Source organism: Bos indicus, chromosome 9, assembly GCF_029378745.1.
Source record: "Bos indicus isolate NIAB-ARS_2022 breed Sahiwal x Tharparkar chromosome 9, NIAB-ARS_B.indTharparkar_mat_pri_1.0, whole genome shotgun sequence".
Lineage (NCBI taxonomy): Eukaryota > Metazoa > Chordata > Mammalia > Artiodactyla > Bovidae > Bos > Bos indicus.
In genome coordinates, this window is record NC_091768.1 from 102,437,741 (window position 1) to 102,459,705 (window position 21,965).

The following is a 21,965-nucleotide window of genomic DNA, read 5'->3' on the forward strand; positions in this document are numbered from 1 at the left end:
ATTTCCACTAATCCAGCCTCGGGCTGGGGCCCGGGTAGCCACAGCCGCGGCGCTGTCTCCACTAATCCAGCCTCAGGCCGGGGCCCGGGTAGCCACAGCCGCGGCGCTGTCTGGCTCGTCCTTGTGTGTACCTGCAGCCATCGCGTCTCCTCGCGGCTCGTGCCCTGGACTCTCTCCATGCGCAGTCCACGCTGCTGTCTGGGGGCCTCCTGCGGGGTGTTATTTGATCCCAGCGGCATTTTCCTGGCTAAGGGCAGCCCCTCTTTAGGCAGTCTTACTAGCAGCATATTTGCTACTTCAGCTCTGAGGCATCTTCATCCCTGGAGGCCAGCGTCTGGTAATGGGTGACTTGGGCTGAAAAGCCCCCGGACTCCCGGGGATGACCACGTGTCCTGCCCTCCTGCCCTAATACCTCTACTGAGCAGAAAATATTTTATTCCTTGAAGGAGGGTCTGGGATCTCCTAATCCAGGTGTTTATTAAAAGTAGGAAAGCTATCTTTTTTGGGTTGTTGGGGTGGGGAGTGTCCGAAGCTCCAGCGCTGTGTGGAGTCGCTGGTTTGCTTTGGGACGAAGCTTTCTCTTATGTTCTGTATTGAACTGAATTAATTAGGAGCGTGCAACATAATTCCTTAATCAATGCACATGCAAGTGAAGAATTGGTGTGCTCAGACCCGAAGGTTATCAATTTTTGAATAATGCAAAGGGTAGAAAAAATGTCTGTTGTATGTTTTAAAATTCAGTTTTGAGCAATTTGTTTTGCCATGATAGCGAACCTCTTTCAGACAATCCATGCTAACTTTCCTCAATTCCATGTGAACATGGGCTGTCGCGTGGGAGATGAGATACACCAAGAATTCTGCTTTGCAGCACGTGAACACAGGGCTATAACAAAGTAGCTTCTGTGATGGAAGATGAGGTATTTGCTGATATTTTTGGATAATGATTGTCATTGATGCAAAAGTACTCCCATGTTTGTTTTCAGCCAATAAGCAGAGAGACAGAGAAAACTGACTCAGGGAAACCGATACCATGTGAAGATGGAGATAAAGCTCTTTCCAGAAGTCTTCAAGACAAACATGCAAAGCCTCCTGGGAGGGAACAAGCCTCTGAAGAAAAGCCAGCCCCGTCTGAGGATGGAAAGGTAACACTGGGGAGCAGTGCTAATTTGTACACTGAAAGTCTAGATTTAGATGAAATTCCACTATGTCTAAAAAGGATACTCCATTTATCATTCTAAATAGTTTAAATTTTGCTGGGGACCAGCCCCAGCTGATCCAGGGTATTCGAAGGAGAGATGGCCTAGGCGACTATTTATATGCTAATTAGAGATATAAAGAATAATAGAATGAGGGTAGCTCAGTAGGAAAATTCAGTGGAGAAAAGAGGCTGAGTAGCTTGGTTTATGCGGGAGACCAATAAAACTTCAAGACAAGAAGTTTGCACCACGTACGTAGGCCGCAGGCGCCCTCTCGAATAGCGGAAGGTGCCTCACCCTAGACACCTTCTCGAGCGGGTCTTAGAAGCCCAGGCATAATTAGTAAGCGTGGTGGGTTCCGCGCTCCAGATGGAGACTCAGCTGGAAGTTAAAGGGAAGAATGACATGGGGAGACCAAGCGTTGGTGAACAAGGCCTGTAGCTTTATTTTCAACAGGGGCTTTTATACCCTAAGTTACACATAGAGGATAATAGGGGATGCAAAGTCAGCAGTCTTTGATCCTTATCAAAAACCAGGGTTTCTTTCCTGCAAATTTATCATATACAAATGGTTTAGGTGATTTACATCATCTTCTGGCCAGAAGGCCTACTAACATTTTATGACTCTTGACAAGGACTTATCAACAAAGACTTATTTTCTCTAAGAGTAATTATTTTAAGGTTTGGCGCCATCTTCCAAAGATAAAATTGCATTCCTGTAGGGTGGATGTGTAATGGGTTTACAACAAAGGAAAGAATTTATTACCTTAAGGGTCTAAAGTTACTAACACCAAGGCCACTACTTATTTTTTCTACATACCAACTATATTAATTAATACACATTCAAGGATACAATTCAGGGGATGTGAAAACTTGGCAACAAGCATTGACTCATCAATGAAATCCTTTACTAGTCTTATTCTGACAGTTTCTAACTCTCTGAGAGGCTCTAAGCTATTTGAATATCTTAAGCTTCCCGTGCCTCTCGAGGCTGGGAGACTGTAAACAATCGTATGCATAGCTGCAGGAGTCCGGGTAAACTTGTCAGGCGAGTTAGAGAGCCATCTGAGGGGTTTGGATTTAAACACTCCTAATTGCCCTGGAACTTTATTAATTGGAGCTGTAAGTTAACTCTTTGACAGAGAGAACGAGATGGTGGTAGGGGACAGCCCCCAGTAAAGTCAGAGGTGAGAGCACAAAGCAATAAAGTAGGCAGACTCTGGTTTTTTGGGGGAAGATACTCGAGAATATCCGGGGAGACTCCCGAGGCTCGATCCCGCCTTTGCGTATGCCGAGCCTCCTTCCTCATGACCTTTGTCACGAGCGGAATGTCTCTCGCCGGCTCCCGGCAAAATTTATTAAGAATAATTATATTTTCATATATTAATGAATATTATTTGACTTTAATGCTAAAAAAGTAAATGAATGGAGTTGATTATCGTTTTCTCTGTTGTGCTCTGTATATTCCTGCACCTAAAAACAGCCCCTTGAATAACTGACTCGATGGACGTGAGTTTGAGTAAACTCTGGGCTTTGGTGATGGACAGGGAGCCCTAGCGTGCTGCAGTCCTTGGGGTCGCAGAGGCAGACACGACTGAGCGACTGAACTGAACTGAACTTCCTGTATAGCAGACCTTGAGAAACATTACCAATCAACTATTCCCCGATAGAATGCATTTTAAAAGAATAGCCCCTAGAAATAGAACCATCACGTGACTCAGCACTCCCACTCCTGGGCGCACATGCACAGAAAGTCGTAATTTGAAAGGATACACGCACCCCAGTGTTCATAGCAGCACTGTTTACAACAGCCGGGACACGGAAGCCAACTAAGTCTCTGTCAACCGAGGAAGGATAAAGATGTGGCACAGATACACAACGGAGTGTTGCTCAGCCGTGGAACAAGTGAAGTAAGGCCACCTGCAGCAACATGGCTATAACCAGAGAGTATCATACTAAGTAAAATCAGATGCAGGAAGACAAATACACATGATATCACTTATACGTAGAATCTAAAATATGATATAAACACTCAAAATAGAAACAGACCCACAGACATAGAAAACAAACCTACGCTTACCAAAGAGGAAACGGGCGCAGAGGGATAAAGTAGGAGTAACATGTACACACTGCTGCGGTGAAACGGTAACGCAAGGACCTGCTGTATAGCCTAGGGGACTCTGCCCAATGTTTTCTAATAACCTATAAGTGAAAAGAGGCTGGAGAAGAATATACATGTTTAACTACATCACTTTGCTGTGCACCTGAAATTAACACAACACTGCACACCAACTCTACTTCAGTAACAACAGCAGCAACAATAAAAATATGACCAAAAAAAAAAAGGTCCTTGCAGCGCTGGGCTCAGGGCTGCTGGCGGAGACCTCGGACGGTTTGAAAACACTGACAGCAGAGGAGGTTTTCTGTGACGTTGTTTCTGGCCCTGAGGTGCGTGGCTGAGCGGGCCTGCGGGCTCTGTGCCCGTCCTTGCCCCTAGGTGCTCCAACAATCACCTCAAAGTCTGCAGAAATGGAGCGGCAGGAGGTCCCCAGCGCCAGCTGCTCTTGCGGTCGCCCCCCAGGACCACCGAGCCAAGGATGACCCAGGTGAGCCTCCTCGAGCAGGCTTTTCCTCCTGTTTGCTGTTTGCTCCCAGACGTTGGCTTTTGTTATCCTGTGAGTGTTTTATTATCCTGAAGATCCCGGGGCGAGCGCCTGTGGTTCTCAGCAGGTCGTCCACCGTGCTCTGACCCTCTTTCTCCAGTTCCCTCGGGTCTCCTTCTGCCAGTCTGCCCCGCACATCCCCCCTCTCCCCGCACACCCAGAGCTGGTCCTAGGGGCAGGCGGTCCACCACCCAGATGGGACCGTCCCCTCCGGGGTCCCAGCAGCAGGACCAGAGAGCCCCGAGCTCTGGACATGTCGGGGAAGGAGCCCTTCCCAAGTCCCTTCAGACCCACGTGCGGACCTGCCGCCCTGAACCCTGCTTCTGCTCCAGCCGGGGCAGTGTGGCTTGGCGTCTTTGTGCCGAGCATGAGCTGCGGGTGCCTGAGGTCCCTGTGAACTCAGCAGGGCGATCAGGATCGCGTGGTTTCCAGAGACCTGGCCCTTGCCCTTAGCTGCCCGTCCCCCGCGCCAGTGCTCCTGGCAGGACGCCCGGCCTTGCCATCTCAGAGCCCTCCCTCCGCCCGGGTGGACGCGGACCTGTTTGCCTGCCTGGTGGGCCCCCGCCCCTCCCCCCCACCGGTCCTCTGGGTCCGTCCCGGGGTCTCCCCACAGCCCAGGCTGGATCTTCATCCCCTCGAGGGTCAACGCTGGCGGCCCCTCACCCCCTTGGGGAACCCTGCTCCCCCAAACTCAGTTTACTGCTGGAGCTTCCTGCTCCTGATGTACTGAGTGGGACGGCCCCCGCCCCATCCCAGCCTCAGCCTCCAGCCCTGTCTCCCCTGATGGGCGGTGCCTCCTTAGAGACACGCTCCCCGACTCCGGGGACTGAGGTGGTGCTCACCCCCAGGACCCGTCTGCCCAGCAGACCTGCCACCGTGGGGTCGGGCTTTTCTCTCCTCCCACCCGTCTGCCTGCTGGCTCATCCGCAGCTCGAAGGCAGAGAACAGGCCTTTGGATCCATCACTCGACCCGCCTTAATACGTGACAAGGGGTGGATATGTTCTTTAAATGGGCTTCTCCAGCGGTGCTAGTGGTAAAGAACCCGCCTGCCAGTGCAGGAGACGTAAGAGACCCGGGTTCGATCCCTGGGTCAAGAAGATCCCCTGGAGGAGGAAATGATAACCCACTCCAGTATTCTTGCCTGGAGGACCCCACGGCCAGAGGAGTCTGGTGGGCAGCAGTCCATAGGGTCACAGAGTCGGACATGACTGAAGCGACTTGGCAAGAATATTCTTTAAACGGTTCATGTTTCCTGCGTGATCAGTTGACCCTGTGTCTGTGTAACTGGCCCTCTGTTTTCATACTGATCTCATGAAGGAAAGAGAACATGTTCACATCAGTTTATGTGGGACTTGGAAACTAGAGAATGTGGTTTCGAGACGTGTGTGCACTGTTCTCTCAGCCTCGCATGCTTGCTCTGCAGACACACGCTCCTCGCCCTCCAGGAGCGATGCAAGCAGGCTCCCCGCCCGGGTCCCGATGGATGAGCCCACGTGTTCCTCCCCAAGCGTCTCTGAGGAGCCACAGGTGGGTGCGTTGAGGGGGTGCAGCCCCCAGCACTGAGAGGGACGCCCCCTGTGTCTTCATGGGGAGAACAGAAAACCACGGTGATTCCAAATACCGCCCCCCTACCTGCTGAGGGGCTGCAGCCGTGCCTCTATGTTGAAACATTTTTCCTAGCTTTCGCTTGGGTGCATTTAGCACGTTGTCAAAATAAGAGAGATAATTTTCCATCACTTGGGTTCTCAAATTGGTTTTATATTATAATAGTTTTACTTATAATTTTTAACCAAAACCATTAATAGTAAAAATCAAAGGCAAATATAGCATAATTACCTCCAACTGCTAGCTAGCAATCTGTTTATTATATACTGTATTTAAAACAAGAATCAGTAGTATTATTCAGTTCAGTAGTTCAGTCGTGTCCAACTCTTTGTGACCCCATGGACTGCAGCATGCCAAACCTCCCTGTCCATCACCAACTCCTGGAGTTTACTCACACTCATGTCCATTGAGTCAGTGATGCCATCCAACCATCTCATCCTCTGTCCCCTTCTCCTCCCACCTTCAATCTTTCCCAGATCAGGGTCTTTTCCAGTGAGTCAGTTCTTCACATCAGGTGGCCAAAGTATTGGAGTTTTAGCTTCAGCATCAGTCCTTCCAATTAATATTCAGGATTGATTTTCTTTAGGATGGACTGGTTGGATCTCCTTGCAGTCCAAGGGACTCTCAAGAGTCCTCTCCAGCACCACAGTTCAAAAGCATCAATTATTTGGCACTCAGCTTTCTCTATAGTCCAACTCTCACATCCATACATGACTACTGGAAAAGCCATAGCTTTGACTAGATGGACTTTTGTTGGTAAAGTAATATCTCTGCTTTTTAACATGCTGTCTAGGTTGGTCATAACTTTTCTTCCAAGGATTAGGCGCCTTTTAATTTCATGGCTGCAGTCACCATCTGCAGTGATTTTGGAGCCCCCAAAAATAAAGTCAGCCACTCTTTCCCCCCTATTTGCCATGAAGTGATGAGACTGGATGCCATGATCTTAGTTTTCTGAATGTTGAGTTTTAAGCCAGCTTTTTCACTCTCCTCTTTCACTTTCATCAAGAGGCTCTTTAGTTCCTCTTCACTTTCTGCCATAAGTGTGGTATCATCTGCATATCTGAGGTTATTGAGATTTCTCCGGGCAATCTTGATTCCAGCTTGTGCTTCATCCAGCCAGGCATTTCGCATGATGTACTCTGCATATAAGTTAAATAAGCAGGGTGACAATATACAGCTTTGACGTACTCCTTTCCCAATTTGGAACCAGTCTGTTGTTCCATGTCCAGTTCTAACTGTTGCTTCTTGACTTGCATACAGATTTCTCAGAAGGCAGGTCAGGTGGTCTGGTAATCACATCTTTTTAAGAATTTATAATTTTCTTCATGGAAGGAAATTTGGGCTTGAACGTATTTATGGTGTAAAAGTTGTTTAGTCTCTATGTCATGTCTGACTCTTTGTGACCCTCTGGACTATAGCCCCCGAGGCTCCTCTCCATGGAATTCTCCAGGCAAGAATACTGGAGTATGTTGCCATTTCCTCCTCCAGGGGATCTTCCCGATCCAGGGATCGAATCCACGCCTCCTGCATTGCAGGCAGATTCTTTACCGTCTGAGCCACCTGGGGAGCCCAGGTGCAGCAACATGGTGTAGAAGTAGGGAGCTGTGAGGGATAACTTCCCTTCCCTTCTCCCAAGAACAGCCCACATTCTGTTCTGCCCTTTCTGACGTCATAAGTAAGGTGCTTTTACTTGACTTTGGGCCCTCCCTCATGGGCTCACCGCAACGCCTCAGAAAGATCCCCGCAGCTCTGCGTGGGGCGACGTCTCCATCGGAGGTTTGCCATTACCTGCTGTGCTGTCCCTCGGCCACCCTGGCCCAGAACAGGGGCGCTGGGGGCGTGTGCCTTCATGGAAGCCCAGAACATGGCCCTGGATGGGCCACGGAGCTGGGCCAGTGAGGTGCGGTGGCAGGCGTCCCAACCACGGTCTCCTCAGACAATGTGACGCTCTCTCCACAGGACCTTCCTGTAGAACCAGAGTTGCCCCCAAATGTGTCCCAGCATGAGGACACCAAGATGAAACAGGAGGAGGAGGGGGAGATCCAGCACCCCAAGGACAAGGTACGTGGTGGTGCCGTCCATCTTCCAGGCCCAGCTCCTGTGCTGACAGTCTACTTCCAGTAAACAAAGCCACACACTTCCCAGAGCAAAACAGATTTAAACATGATTTGTCTCGTATTGCCTGGAGTGTCTCCTTGCTCCACATTTCAACCCTTGAGAAGAGTCTCAGTTCCTGAAGGTCACGTCCATGTAGAGGGCAGGGGTGGGTGTTGTTGGGGGGCAGGGCTCTCAGGAAGCAGGTGGAACAGTAAGGCCACAGCTGCAGCCCCAGACGTCCCGTGAGAACCATAATATCTCATAAATACTCACTGACGCCCAAATGATTGCCCAGATCCGAATTCAGCTGACAGTGTTTCGGCCTGTGGCAAGCTCAGAACCTTCCCCGTTCTTGCTTGTTGAATTACCTCTGGCCTAGATGAAGATGAACCTATGCTCTTTAGGATCAGGAAGATCCCTGGAGAAGGGGATGGCTACCCACTCCAGTATTCTTGCCTGGGAAACCCCATGGACAGAGGAGACTGGCCAGCTGCAGTCCATGGGGCTGCAAAGAGTTGGACACGACTGAGCGACTAACACACACACACACGCACAGACATACATTCTTATAAACAGGTAAAACCTTTGCAAGAGTGAACAGGAGGGAATGATACTTGCCATAACAGCTTGAGTTCATTTAAACGTTATTATTTTTTTCTTTTTTTGTTTAATGTAGGAAAAATTTTAAAGAGTAATTGCTCTATTTACATGGCCTAGGATTTCCAAATTTACCAAACTCAATGACTACGAATTAGCTAGTGAGTGTGTGTGTGTGTGTGTGTGTGTGCGTGCACATGTGCGCGCACTCAGTTGATCAGTCGTGTCTGATTCTTTGCAACCCTACGGACTTTAGCCTTCCAAGCTCCTCTGTCCATGGAATTCTCCAGGCAAGAATACTGGAGTGGATTGCCATGCCCTCCCCCTGGGGATTTTATCTAGACTGATACTTAATAATTTGATAATCGAGGCACATTTACATAACATGGCCTAAAGGAAAACAGATATTTGTAAGGAAAATCATATCATTTTTTATTCATAACCAAATTCAGGCTGATTTGGCGCTGATCAGTTTAGTGAGACTTATTCACAGAAATGTCACAGTTGGTGTCTATGATGGCAGTAGGCTTATAACAATTCTGAACAGAAGGAAAGATCATGAAACCACAGTAGTGAGACTTTAAGTAATTTTCCATCTCAGAACCCTTGTGTTTCCATCAAGGGGGAACAGGCACTCAGCAACAGTTGTAAAATGGATACTTTCTCAAAAGGCACCAAGAAGGATGTATGTGCTGACAAGACCATCACACCACGACGTTCTAACTGGGACGTGAAGGAGAGCCCACCAGATACCAGACACCAGCTACACGCTGGTCTTAAAAATTCAACCCCCACCTGGTTATTAGGAAAGTTTCTGTTCATCGTCACCCTCTTCCTCGGGGGCTCAAGGATGAAGCTAGAAAGTGGGCAGGTGCCAGGCTTTCATTGGGGGTGCTCTTCTGCCTACTGGGTGCTCTTGAGATGCTCAAGTCAATGGGAAACTCGGGATTCCACACTAGAGAGGGAGTAGCCGCCAGCCCCATCCCGGCCATGAGTTCTCACTCAGTCATTCAGGGACTGGTCAGCCCTCTAAGCCTCTGTAACTGAGCTTCACTGGATGGATGGTGATGAACAGCGAGGGACACAGGGCGTAGCCTGTGCTGCTGCTCAGTAGCGAACACTTGAGAGGTGCCTTAGTTATAGAATCAGCATTGGTGCTGCCGCAGACTCAGGCAGAGAGCCAGGAACTCAGGCCTAGTATAAGCTGGAGGTCAAAGGGAAGGAGATGGTTTCTCTTTTCTTCTGTTGAATGGCTTTTGCACAGTCTGGTAGGAGAAGGAGCCAGTCTCCCCAAAGCTGGGTGCTAGGTGCTGGGCACTGGGTGCTGGTCTCTAGGTGCTAGGCACTGGGTGTTGAGTGCTAGATGCTTGGTGCTGGTCTTTGGGTGCTAGGCGCTGGGTGCTGGGTCCTAGGTGCTCAGTGCTGGTCTTTGGGTGCTGGGTGCTGGGTGAAGTAGGAAGTCTGGGCCTTGGAGCCACAGGGGCCTGGGACAGGATCACACTCAGTGACCATGATCGTGAACATGGGAAATGAACTGATCTCCTGAGCCCTCAGTTTCCGTGTCTGAAAATCAGGGCATACCTGTTTAACAGATCAGCGGTTCTCAATTGGCCCCCAGGAACGTTTGCAATGCCAGGGGACACTCTTGGCTGTCACGACTGGAGTGGTGGCGGGGGCTGTTGGCATCCAGAGGGTGGAGGCCATGGGCACAGTCAACTTCCTACAGCGTATACAGGACGCCCCCTTCCATTCCTACACACACACACACCAAAGGACGACCTGGCCCAGACTGTCGGCTGTGCCCAGTCTGGGAAAATCTGCTACAGGTCATTAAACAGACTAAATTCACACCAGGCCGTATTGCTTGGTGCAGATCGAGCACTCAGTCACTGACAGCTGTGAACTCTGGTTATAACCAGTAGAGGCACGTGACGTGTTTGGAGGGAGCACAGGTCAGCGTTGACCGGGGCTCATGGGACAAACTGATGTCTGGGTTGTGTTAAGTTATTGTATTTGGGGGAAGAGATTCAGCAGAATCTGGAGGTTTTATAGGCACTTCTCCAGAAAGGCAATTGTCCAGATAATTTGGGATTTAACTTGGTTCTGAGAGTAGTAGACTAATAACTGTCTTTTAGCACTAAAACATCACCAAACTGTGTTCGACACATTTTTTAAGGCTTCTTTAAATACTCGACTTGGCTTTTTTTTTTTTTAACCAGGCTTAGGGGTTAAGAGGTAGGGCTCAGGGCCCTGGGAGTCCTGAAGGGCTGCAGAGCTCATCTCTGCCGTTCCCTCTTGTTTTGTTGGTTTTAATTAGAGAGGTCCGCTGATGGCTCTGTTTTCCCTCCAGCTAAAGCCTCTGACCCTGTCTGAACTATTTCACTGCCATATGAACTCTCATGGACCTGAGCTAACCCACATGTCCATTTTTTTTTTTTGAAAACTAATGCAAACAGGAGAGTCTGGAAGAACCTGTTTGGAAGGTGGCCTCTCATTATGTCACAGCGATATGGTATTGATCTTGTAACCTACCCAACCCTTCACACTTTGAACCCTGAGTTTCCCTGATGTTGGGGGAACAAATAGTCGTTTCTTAGCCAGACTCAGGATGATGTACAGATGCAGAGACCAAGGATGGGTGCAGGCGCCCCATGTGGATGGGAGGTGTGGACGGCGAAGACAGGCTGCTGGGGAGGACAGGTCCCAGGTGTCCTGGGAGGGAGATGCTCCTGTCCTGATCGGCTTGCTGTGTGGTCACGGGGAAGTCATGGGGGGCCCTTGCTGGGCAGACACTGTTCTCTTCCTCCCTCCCTCCGGTCTCCAGGGAGACCTGGCCTCTGAAAGTTGGTTGGACTTCATAAGTACTGCGATGCTGGACAAATAAGCCTTCTCTCTGCTTCCGCTCACTTTGGGACAGACAATCCACGTGAGAAGACTCACTTTAAAACAAGAAAGCACTGCAGTCCCTTGAACCTCGGGAGCACAGTTTTCCAAATAACTCAACTTTACTTAAACAGTTCTCTCCACTTGTTCATTCTCTCAGCCTCTATTCCTGACGAGCAGGGACGCTCAGGATGGCCGGCACCAACTGACTGACCCTCAGAGCTTGGAGTAGACTGAGATTTCTTCCTCCCAAGTTCTCACTTTGAAAACAAATCCATCCATTTGGAATGAAAACAAAACACTTTGTAAACAAATCCTCCTCTCTTGCACTTTCCCACCTGGTCCTTCTCCACTTGATCGGAAACCAAAGGGGTCATCATAACTCAGAATCTCACAATCACGGGACCTGTTAAAAAGGCAGAGATGTGTGGACGGATGACCATAGAGGAGCTCGTGTGTTATCCGGAGCTGGGCAGTGAGGTTCTCAGTGGCAGGGATCACAGCTCACACTCACTGCAGTGAGTGTGATAGGGGGTCTAGATAGCTACAGATCCCCCAAGGCTGCCTAGCTTGGCAGGTTCCAGGTTCCAGAACCTATCCGGGTGAAGGGCTGAAGGCTACCTCTTGGGCCAGTGATCACTCGGACTAACCAGGCATCCCAGCTGCCTCCATTTTGGGGGCTTTGATGTCCAGCTCCTCTTCCAAAGCCCTACTTCCCTTCCCACGCACAGCTCAGGCCTCCCCGTGCAGGAAGCACTCCACTAGATTCACAGATTAAGCCGAGGCTCAGAGTGACCCCTGGACAGCATCCCAACACAGGTGTGTTTCTGGTGCTTGCAGACACACTCTGCTGGGGCTGGGAGAGCACGCACGGCACATCGCCGCCCTCTGGAAGTCGGGCGCGTTCCCGAGAAACAGACAGGTGAGTGATGCCACGAGCACCTCTGGGGAGAGGTGCTGGCCGTGGGCAGGAGATGCGCAGGGCGCTGTCTGGGGAAAGGTTAACTCTACCAGCTGTGGGTGCTTTTAGAGCAAATTCTCCACGGCAGACGTTGGCCAAATGACTCAGCAATTAACTCACTTAATAAAAGCCCTTTTCATACTGTTCCTGGGGTTCTCAAGGCAAGAATGCTGAAGTGGTTTGCCATTGCCTTCTCCAGTGGGCCACGCTTTGTCAGAACTCTCCTCTATGACCTGTCCATCTGGGGTGGCCCTACACGGCATGGCTCATAGTTTCACTGAGTTAGACAAGGCTGTGGTCCACGTGATCACAATTTCTGTGACTGTGGTTTTCATTCTGTCTCCCCTCTGATGGATAAGCATCAGACCTTGTGGAAGCTTCCTGATGGAAGGGACTGGCTGTGGGGTGAACTGGGTCTTGCTCTGGTGGGTAAGGCCATGCTCAGTAAATCTTTAATCCAATTTTCTGCTGATGGGTGGGGCTGTGTTCCCTCCCTGTAGTTTGGCCTGAGGTCAAACTATGGTGGGGTAGTGGCATCAGGGACTCAGTGGACATGGGTTTGAGGGCTTTAAGTCAGTGGGCTTGCAGTCAGCTTTTCTGCCTGGGCCTGTCAAACATCAGGAGCAAAGTCACCAGCCACAGGGCCTGACGCTTAGCTTTGCACCTTCACCCTCTTAAAAGGTCAAATTCTTTCCCCAGGTTTACGTAGACTCTGGAATGCAAAGCTCAGATTAAAACTGGAGCTATCAAAAAAACAAAAAAAAAACAAAAAAAACTGGAGCTATCTGGCCTTGTGAATTTGCTTCACTTATGATGTTCTAATTTTATCGTTCATTATTTCAGTTCAGTTCAGTTCAGTCGCTCAGTCGTGTCTGACTCTTTGCAACCCCATGAATCGCAGCACACCAAGCGTCCCTGTCCATCACCAGCTCCCGGAGTTCACTCAGACTCACGTCCATCGAATCAGTGATGCCATCCAGCCATCTCATCCTCTTTCGTCCCCTTTTCCTCCTGCCCCCAATCCCTCCCAGCATCAGACTCTTTTCCAGTGAGTCAACTCTTCGCATGAGGTGGCCAAAGTACTGGAGTTTCAGCTTTAGCATCATTCCTTCTAAAGAACACCCAGGGCTGATCTCCTTCAGAATGGACTGGTTGGATCTCCTTGCAGTCCAAGGGACTCTCAAGAGTCTTCTCCAACACCACAGTTCAAAAGCATCAATTCTTTGGCGCTCAGGCTTCCTCACAGTCCAACTCTCACATCCATACATGACCACGGGAAAAACCATAGCCTTGACTAGACGAACCTTTGTTGGCAAAGTAATGTCTCTGCTTTTGAATATGCTATCTAGGTTGGTCATAACTTTCCTTCCAAGGAGTAAGCATCTTTTAATTTCATGGCTGCAGTCACCATCTGCAGTGATTTTGGAGCCCAAAAAATAAAGTCTGACACTGTTTCCCCGGTTCCCCATCTATTTCCCATGAAGTGATGGGACTGGATGCCATGATCTTTGTTTTCTGAATGTTGAGCTTTAAGCCAACTTTTTCACTCTCCACTTTCACTTTCATCAAGAGGCTTTTGAGTTCCTCTTCACTTTCTGCCATAAGGGTGGTGTCATCTGCATATCTGAGGTTATTGATATTTCTCCCGGCAATCTTGATTCCAGCTTGTGTTTATTCCAGTCCAGCATTTCTCATGATGTACTCTGCATGTAAGATAAATAAGCAGGGTGACCATATACAGCCTTGACGTACTCCTATTCCTATTTGGAACCAGTCTGTTGTTCCATGTCCAGTTCTAACTATTGCTTCCTGACCTGCATATAGGTTTCTCAAGAGGCAGATCAGGTGGTCTGGTATTTCCATCTCTTTCAGAATTTTCCACAGTTTATTGTGATCCTCATTATTTAGAATCCCTGTATTTTCCATTTTAGTGGTTTGAACGTCCTCAGAGGACCTGGCTCTCTAAATGGTGCTAGCTAGTGGACAGACCTCCCATTTAGCATCATGTCCACCATCTGCAAGCTCCAGGAGATGGTGAAGGACAGGGAAGCCTGGCATGCTGCAGTCCATGGGATCACAAAGAGTGGGACACGACTGAGCAAGTGAACAACCAACATCAGCATTACAGCCAGAACTTTGAGAATTTTGCCTCTGGAGTGGATTTTTAAGAGAGTGTACAGATTGCACCCCCAAGGTCTTTCTTGCCGCCTGAAGCTACTGAGGCTCTGTGTGAAATGGACATTTCCACCTTCTTGAGTTCCTGCTCTTGCTGCTGAAACTAACAAAGTCCTGATCTTGCGCTGAGCTTTGTAGATTTCCAAAAGATTTTCCCTGGGATGGCTTTACTGCAGCCGGTTAGCCTCCACCCCATTATGGGGCTGACTGTCTCCAGAGCTGTCATAGAAGGAGGGTCAGACTTGTGGTCACCATCTCGACTTCTTTGCACAAAGTGTCACTTCCTGATCTGGGACCGATTTGAAAATAGATCCCCCTCTGGGTTGGACACTTCCCATGTGCCATCATTTAATATCCTTCCTGACCACTGTTCATGGTTTCACAGCTGTCCTGAGAGAGGGTGGAATTACAACATGCTCTCTGTGGTCACCGGGACCGTAGATCCAGTTTGTGAATACCCACCAATGTCTGCATTGAAGGACCAGGGTCCCTGATGAATAAGCCAGTGACAGTTTACCTGTTTAATTCAAGAGGTTCATTGCTTTGTCTTTATACTTTCCAACCAAAAAGTTATTTCCTATTTGTCAAGCGTTTAAAATCCTGTTGTTCCCTACACATAATTGGAGGTGGGTTAGTACTGCCCTCAGCTTTTCAAAACAAAGATGTTGAAATGATACCAAACCAAGGCGTCCTTCCCTCACTAAGACAGGGAGTCCATCTCTCTGAGTTTGTAACCCACAGAACCAAAACCGCCCTCAGTATAGGCTCGCTGACTATCATGCAAACAACCCCAGTGCGTTTCCTTGTCTAGTTCTCCCACATTTAGGTGGTCACTCTTTTTCTCTCTGGGAAATACGGCTAATCACCCCAGAAGGGTGTGTCAGGAACAGCTGGTTATGGGTACTGACTGGGGGCAGAGAACCTCATGTTCTGTTGAGGGTAGTAAGACAGAGGATCCTAGTGGGACGAAATATTTCTATCGGGTGTGTGTGATCCTGGACATGAATCTCAGTCTGAGACTTTTCCCTCTATTTTATCCTTGCTGATTAAATTTTCTTTACAGCAGGGCCTCCCTGGTAGCTCAGTCGGTAAAGAATCTGCCTGCAATCCAGGAGACCTGGGTTCGATTCCTGGGTCAGAAAGATCCCCTGGAGAAGGAAATGGCAATCCACTCCTGTATTCTTGCCTGGAGAATCCCATGGACCGAGGAGCCTGGCAGGCTACAGTCCATGGGGTTGCAAGAGTCGGACACGACTTAGCAACTAAACCACCACCACCATAGGAGTATGACTCCTATGTATGACTCCTCTCTTCTGTTCGACTCCTATTTAAATGTCCTGATTCTATGTGAGCTTGAGAGGAATGTGAACTCTGTTGGGCTCTGCCTTCTGTATTTATCCATTAGAGCAAACTCTTTAACTGTTACTCAGCCCCTTTATTTTTTGTTCGCCCTAAATTAAAAAAATATATATTTATTTTGACGTAAGTTTCCTATATGCTCTTTACTCAGATTCACCAAGTTTTACCTGTTGCCACATCTGCTGTAGCATTCTCTGTGTGCATGTATGTATACACGCAAACACACACATCCACTGTTTATACTTTCCGTTCTCCTTGGGGATAAGCTGCATATATTAAGATCAGTGCCCCTCTGACCATGAAGACTTCTGTTCCTATGACCAGTCCTGTTGGGGCAGGGCTCACCCTGCTCCAGCATGACGTCATCTTGACCAATTGCATGTCCTAATAAGGCCATGTTCTGAGGTGCTGGGGCCAGGACATCAGTACAGGAACTCTGGAGTGGGGGACAGGTCAAGCCGTAACATGCTCCTTGGATTTCTTTTCATTTATTCTGTTTGGAATAAGCTGGACCTCTTAGATCTGTGGAGCCACATTTTTGCATCCAGTCTGGGAAATTCAGTCACTATCTTCGATCATATCTGCATTCCTCTGTGCTCTTTCCTTCTTCTTCTGGAATTCCAGTCTGATGCTTTTCCACATCTCTCTCCCCTTGAACATTCACCATCTGGCGTGACCCCTCAAGTCAACAGGAAACAGTGACAGTGAACTCTACCATACCGAGGGTCCAAGGCCTTCCAAGGTCCACGTGCTGTGGGATGAGTGATGACGGTCTTGAAAGGCAGGATTTAGGGAGCCAGAGAGCATATGGAAGGAAAGAAAACTTTTAATTAGGGAGATAATTTGAGTGAAGTTGGGAGAATATAAATTATGTATTTTAATGAGACCAGGGAGATGGGCCTGCCTGGAGCAAGATATTCAAATATAAATAAAATATGAGAGAGTAGGCTACAAGAACATCTTGAATACTAGTTCTCTTGGAGTGGATCACTGTAAAATATGTTTGTACAGCTAAATAATGCAACAAATGTTCTAGTTATGAAGATCTGTTGACTTAACCTGTATTCTTCAGAAAAAGTCTGCCCTGACGGCTCAAAGGAAATCGTGTTTCCAGATGGGACGGTGCAGCGTCTGAATGATGGACGCGAGGAGACTGTGTTTCCAGATGGGACCATTGTGAGTGTGGAAAGGTTGGTACTGGGACAGGCGGTGTCAGTCTGAAGTCTCCAGGATTTGTGGTTTGTGCAGTTGTCAATTCTCTGGATTAATTTAATTTTTGTAAAAGTTGCAGTATTTGTATAATAGAAAACATCGTTGACCCTAGAGGTTTGGTCTTATAACCTTGATCTGATTGATTTCATAGCGAACATGGATCTAAACACTCATTTTAAAAAAATATTGCTTTTTAATTGGAGGATAGTTGCTTTTCAGCACTGTGTAGGTTTCTGCCATGCTTCAGCGTGAATCAGCCTTAGGTGTACGTACGCCCCCTCCCTCCTGAAGCTCCCTCCCACCTCCCACTCCATAGATGCGCATTTTTAAGTGTTTCCTTCGCTGACATTGGTCATGACTGAACTGCAGCCATAAAAATAATCTCTGGCGTTTGGTGTGTGCCCACTGAGGCCGCGCTGTGTAGCAGCCCGAGCCTGCAGCAGCACTCACGTGGTGCTAAGACGCGCGGGGAGGTGCCGTCCTGACGGGGATGAGCAGGGAGACCTTACCGCGAGCCGACTCTCAGACCCTCGAGCGCCCCCCTCCCCACCGCGCAGGGGCCCCGGCACCGGTGGGCTGCTGCCTCCGTGGGCTCCCTCTCCTGTCATGGAAGCCACAAGTGTCGCCATCACCGCCGGAGTCACTGTGCTCAAGTGACGCTACACCAGGTCCCTGCCGCTCCCGGCTGATTCCGCCTCAGGTCCCCGCTCCCGGCTGATTCCGCCTCAGGCCCCTGCTCTCCAGGTGATTCCAACTCAGGCCCCTGCTCCCCGGGTGATTCCGCCTCAGGTCCCTGCTCCCCGGGTGATTCCGCCTCAGGTCCCTGTCGCTCCCCAGATCCCTGCTCCCTGTGTGATTCTACCTCAGGTCCCTGCTCTCCCGGTGGAGCCCTGCGGCCTCTCCTTCCTCCCTCAGAGCTACCTTCTGCGCGGAGCAGCTCTGCCCAAACAGGCCCGTGACCCCGGCCTCTCTCCTGAGGTCTCCCCAGGCCGCCCTAAGCCCCGATCAGCTCCTGTCTATACCCTGACTCTGCAGGTGCCTGCCCTCTCCCGCCCTGGCGGCATCTGTACCCCTGTCTACCAAGATCTGGGGGTGAGGGTGTGCAGACCTGGGTGGTCACACCCCTTGGCCTCACGGGTTCCCCACGGGACGTGCTGGCCACTGACAAAGTTGTTCTCTCCACCAGGAATGGTGACAAGACCATCGTGCTCAGCAACGGTCAGCGGGAGGTCCACACAGCCCAGTTCAAGAGGAGGGAGTACCCCGACGGCACCACCAAGACCGTGTACCATGACGGCCACCAGGAGACCAAGGACGCCTCTGGGAGGGTCAGGGTTAGGGATGAGGCTGGAAACATCATCCTGGACAGGAAGTAGCTTCTGCTTCAAAACTAGCCTTACCTATGACCTTCCAATATCACCTTGACCTTCCAACATCACCTTGACCTTCCAACCTTACCTGTGAACTTCCAACATTACTTGTGAACTTCCAAATTATGTGTACCTTCCAACTACATTATTTGCTAAAACAAAGAAACAACTAATGTTTGTGGCCCTAAATGATGAAAAATCATGTAAAACTTGAGGACTACCCAAGTCATCCAGAAATTATAAAGGAAGAGACAGCCTGGTCCAGGGCTCCTCGTTAGGAAAGGTGGCTGCATCAACACTAGAGCAGCCAGAGAACAGGAAGCTCCCCAACAACGACTCCAGGGCCCCGGCCAGACCCCTTTCTCTCTGCGCATCACAAGAACCAGCTCTACACGTGACGGGCAGCCTTCCCTGGGCCCTGGGCGCCTCCACCTCGGCCTGCAGCTGGCCCCTGGTGCTCTCCTCCTGAATTACACCAGCTTAGCCTGACCATCCCGTCCATTTTCCTCAGGGCACCAGTTCATGCCACTACAGGAGCACCCACAGGGAGCCCAACCCAGGGTCTGAGTGACCTGGCCTCATGCCCACGGCTGTGTGGGTGGTAAGCCACCTCCTGAAACTCTGCATTTTTAAATCTCACAGTCAAGGCAATGACAGTTGCCCCTTTTATTGTTTTGTAGGCGGCCTAGAAAATAAGACACAAACTGGCATTTAACTGATTTTTATACTAAAATAGAGAGTCCCAAAATACAAGAAAGGAATAATTTCCTGAAAAATCTTATGACGAGATGTTTGTAAGCGCCCATGTCTTCATGCGACAGAAGTGAAGTATCACCTGTTAGTGCCTGTGATCATTTCAGTTCTAAAGTCTATGGTGCCCACACCACGGTAGCCTCAGTGGTTGGGTGAGGCTTTTTGAAGTAACTCAAGAACAATGTGTGGTCTTGGCTTTGACTTGAAAATCAAAGCATCCTATAGCAATCACACTGGATCGGGCCTTTTCCACCCAGGAGGCAGCCACCACGGGGTGAGGTCATTTGTCAGATGTAACAGACCAAACCAACCCACTGCTGAAAAGCCGAAAATAGAAAAAGTGAAAGGTGAAAGTGTTAGCTGTTCAGCTGTATCCTACTCTTTGTGACCCCACGGACTGGCCCACCAGGCTCCTCTGTCCATGGGATTCTCCAGGCAAGAGTACTGAAGTGAGTTGCTATTCCCAGGGGATCTTCCCAACCCAGGGATTGAACCCAGGTCTCCTGCACTGCAGGCAGGTTCTTTACCTTCTGACCACCACCAGGAAAAAGCCAGAAATGGACCCACTCATTGCTTCAACTATTTTGAGTTGGCTTATCCTGGAAATTTTCATTAAAGCAAACAAAAGAAAACCCCGCTCTACCAAGTTAAAGGACTTCTGGCTGTTGTGGAGATCAGGGAAGAAAGTAACATACAATTTTGTGGGTAAACTGTGTTCAAACACCAGATAACCTGCCGAACCAGCAGAACGCTTCCCAACAGCCACACACGTGAGAGCGTGGGTCAGAATAAGACAGGTCACCCAGAAGGCCTTTGTGTGCTGTGTGTTCTGGTATGCTGCATAACAAGCTTATAAAAACATTTCCTTCTGATTTCCAAAATCCAGAACGTACTTTTAAATCTGGGCTTCCCTAGTGGCTCAGTGTCTGCCTATCGAGGTAGGAGACTCAAGTTCCATTCTTTGGGCAGGAAGATCCCCTGGAGAAGGAAATGACTACCCACTCCAGTATTCTTGCCTGGAGAATTCCATGCACAGAGGAGTCCGGGGTTTCATAGAGTTGCAAAGAGTCGGCCATGACTGAAGCGACTTAGCATGCATGCATGCATAGGTCCATATACCTGCAGCAGTCTGCAGCACGCTGAGTTGGCTGGAAGGGCATCGACAACCTCACAGCACAGGGATGATGAGCATGTGGGGAAAACAGTAGGAGCCAGCCACAGACTCCAGAGCGGGGCTTGAAGGAGGAGCCAGGCTTCCCCGCCCAGGCCGGTCCTCTGTGGTCCTGGAAAAGGCAGCCCACTAGTCTCCAGCTCGTCCTGCCTGAACGCGTGGCCTGCACGTCGCAGGAGTGTGGTGAGGGTGGGGAAGAGGGTCAGCAGCAGACCGGTCCCCTCCATGGCTAGCCTGGGAGGGGGCTGCCTCAAGAATGCACGCTTCCCCAAGGCCCAGCTTCCATGGGGAGCCCTCAGTGGCTCCACGTGTCCCTCAAGGAAAAGGTGTGTGTTCAGAGCGAGGCTCTGGGCTTCCCGAGACCCTGGACCAGCTGCTCCTCCTGGCTGCTCCCTCCTCGCTCACTGCAGCCCACCCTGAGCGTCCCCTACCCCACCCAGGGACACTCCCCTCCCTTGGGACCTGCCGCATCTTCACCCCGGTCACCACTGCTGTCCTTCGGAGCCCAGCGCGGCCGCCCTGGGTCCGGAAGGACTCTTGGGTCCAGCATCCACGCCCGAGGAGGGCGAAGCCCTGCAGGGAACACGGGAGCCCTGCCTTTCTGCGCGAGGCCCTCTCCCCGCACTAATGAGAGACCACAGGTGTCCCTGCCCTATGGCCAGGTGAGTCTGCGTCACTTACAGGGTCCAATACATGGTCCTGCTGCGGTCTCTGATGGATTCCAGGGAAGGGTGGAGGGCTGATGGTGGGCCCTTCAACTGCTCCCTGTTCAGGCGGGACATCAGCTTCTCCGCATCTCAGGAGCAGGGGGGCGGGGCAGGGTGGCTCAACTAACACTTCCCGGGCTGGTCCTCCCCTCGGGGAGCTGAGAAGCCCAGCCCAGCATCCTCCCCCGCCTCCACGGCCGCTATGTCAGCAGCCAGCGGGGGAACAGCAAGAGGGCGAGGCGTGAGGAGACAGGTGGGCAGAGGACCCCGCGCGGCCATGACGGCAGCAGCGGTCCACTGTCCATGCACCGGGCCTGGGGCTCTGAGCCCTGGGCCCCCGCGGCCTCCCCACCTGCGGTCCAGCAGTGGCGGGAGTGTGCCCGCAGAGGCTCTGCTCAGGGGAGTCTGGCAGGTGGGCGTCCCACACAGCCCAGAGTGACCTCGGGGTCATGGGAACAAACCCCTTTGTTCCTCATTCCTTCTAGAAGATCCTGATCCTGATTTCCTGTTCCCTCTCTGCTGGTTCCCTCTAAGCCCAAGTCAATCCAGTTTTGAAACGAAAGAAGAACCAAGAACCTTGCCTTTCAGCGGTAAGACTCTTCCAGGCCCCGGAGGGCTCTCAGAACCAAAGATCCCAGTCTGTTTCCCGGACTCTGTGACTGACAGTTCTTGCAGTTGCTCGGTCACCGGTCCCCGGGTTGGAGAGCAGGCCTGGGCCTCCTCGGTCCGCGTCCACTTCCCTCTCTGGGTTGCCCGCTCCTTTGGTGTGTTGTTTTGGGGCTATGAGGCCAAAAAGAACCCCCGACATCCCCCACGCAGGGTTTCCTGGGTCCTTGGTGGGCTGCCTCCTTCCCACCTTTCAGGGGCTCCCCTGCCCGACATACGTGCTCTGCTCAAGGTTTGCAGATGTCCGTCGTGAAGAAACAGGGAAATGCACGCCTGCTTCCTGCTCGGAAAGTGGAGGCCCATGTATTTCTAGAGAACTCCTCAGTCTCCTGACTTGGGCCTGGCTGTTCCACTTGAGCAAGATGCTGTGTTCTCTCCTCCCATACCCCCCACCCCCACCCCACCCGACATTGTGCTCCTGATGCCTATTCTAGGAAATGAGCAAAAACATCTCCTATCTCTTTTGAAATTCTTAGTCTGTTACTATTTCAGTTTAATTGGCCTACCCTTTACTATAAGATACGTACAGCCCAGGTTTGGGATTTTTGAA

At 50.3% G+C, this 21,965-nt stretch overlaps 1 protein-coding gene across 2 annotated transcripts in view; it reads left to right on the forward strand.

Annotated features, from left to right (window-relative positions):
* The window catches only part of TCP10L (t-complex 10 like), a 31,595-nt gene extending 10,899 nt beyond the window's left edge, over positions 1-20,696 (forward strand). Inside the window, exons 5-11 of one of the 2 annotated variants that reach the window (XM_070796517.1) lie at positions 984-1,142; positions 3,693-3,801; positions 5,283-5,386; positions 7,424-7,525; positions 11,882-11,963; positions 16,609-16,726; positions 17,935-20,696. In XM_070796517.1, the coding sequence (XP_070652618.1) occupies positions 984-1,142; positions 3,693-3,801; positions 5,283-5,386; positions 7,424-7,525; positions 11,882-11,963; positions 16,609-16,726; positions 17,935-18,124 (864 nt within the window). In that variant the 3' untranslated portion in view covers positions 18,125-20,696. The remainder of the gene's footprint in view (positions 1-983; positions 1,143-3,692; positions 3,802-5,282; positions 5,387-7,423; positions 7,526-11,881; positions 11,964-16,608; positions 16,727-17,934) is intronic. The other variant, XM_070796518.1, reaches the window with a different exon arrangement.
* The last annotated feature ends 1,269 nt before the right edge of the window (positions 20,697-21,965 follow it).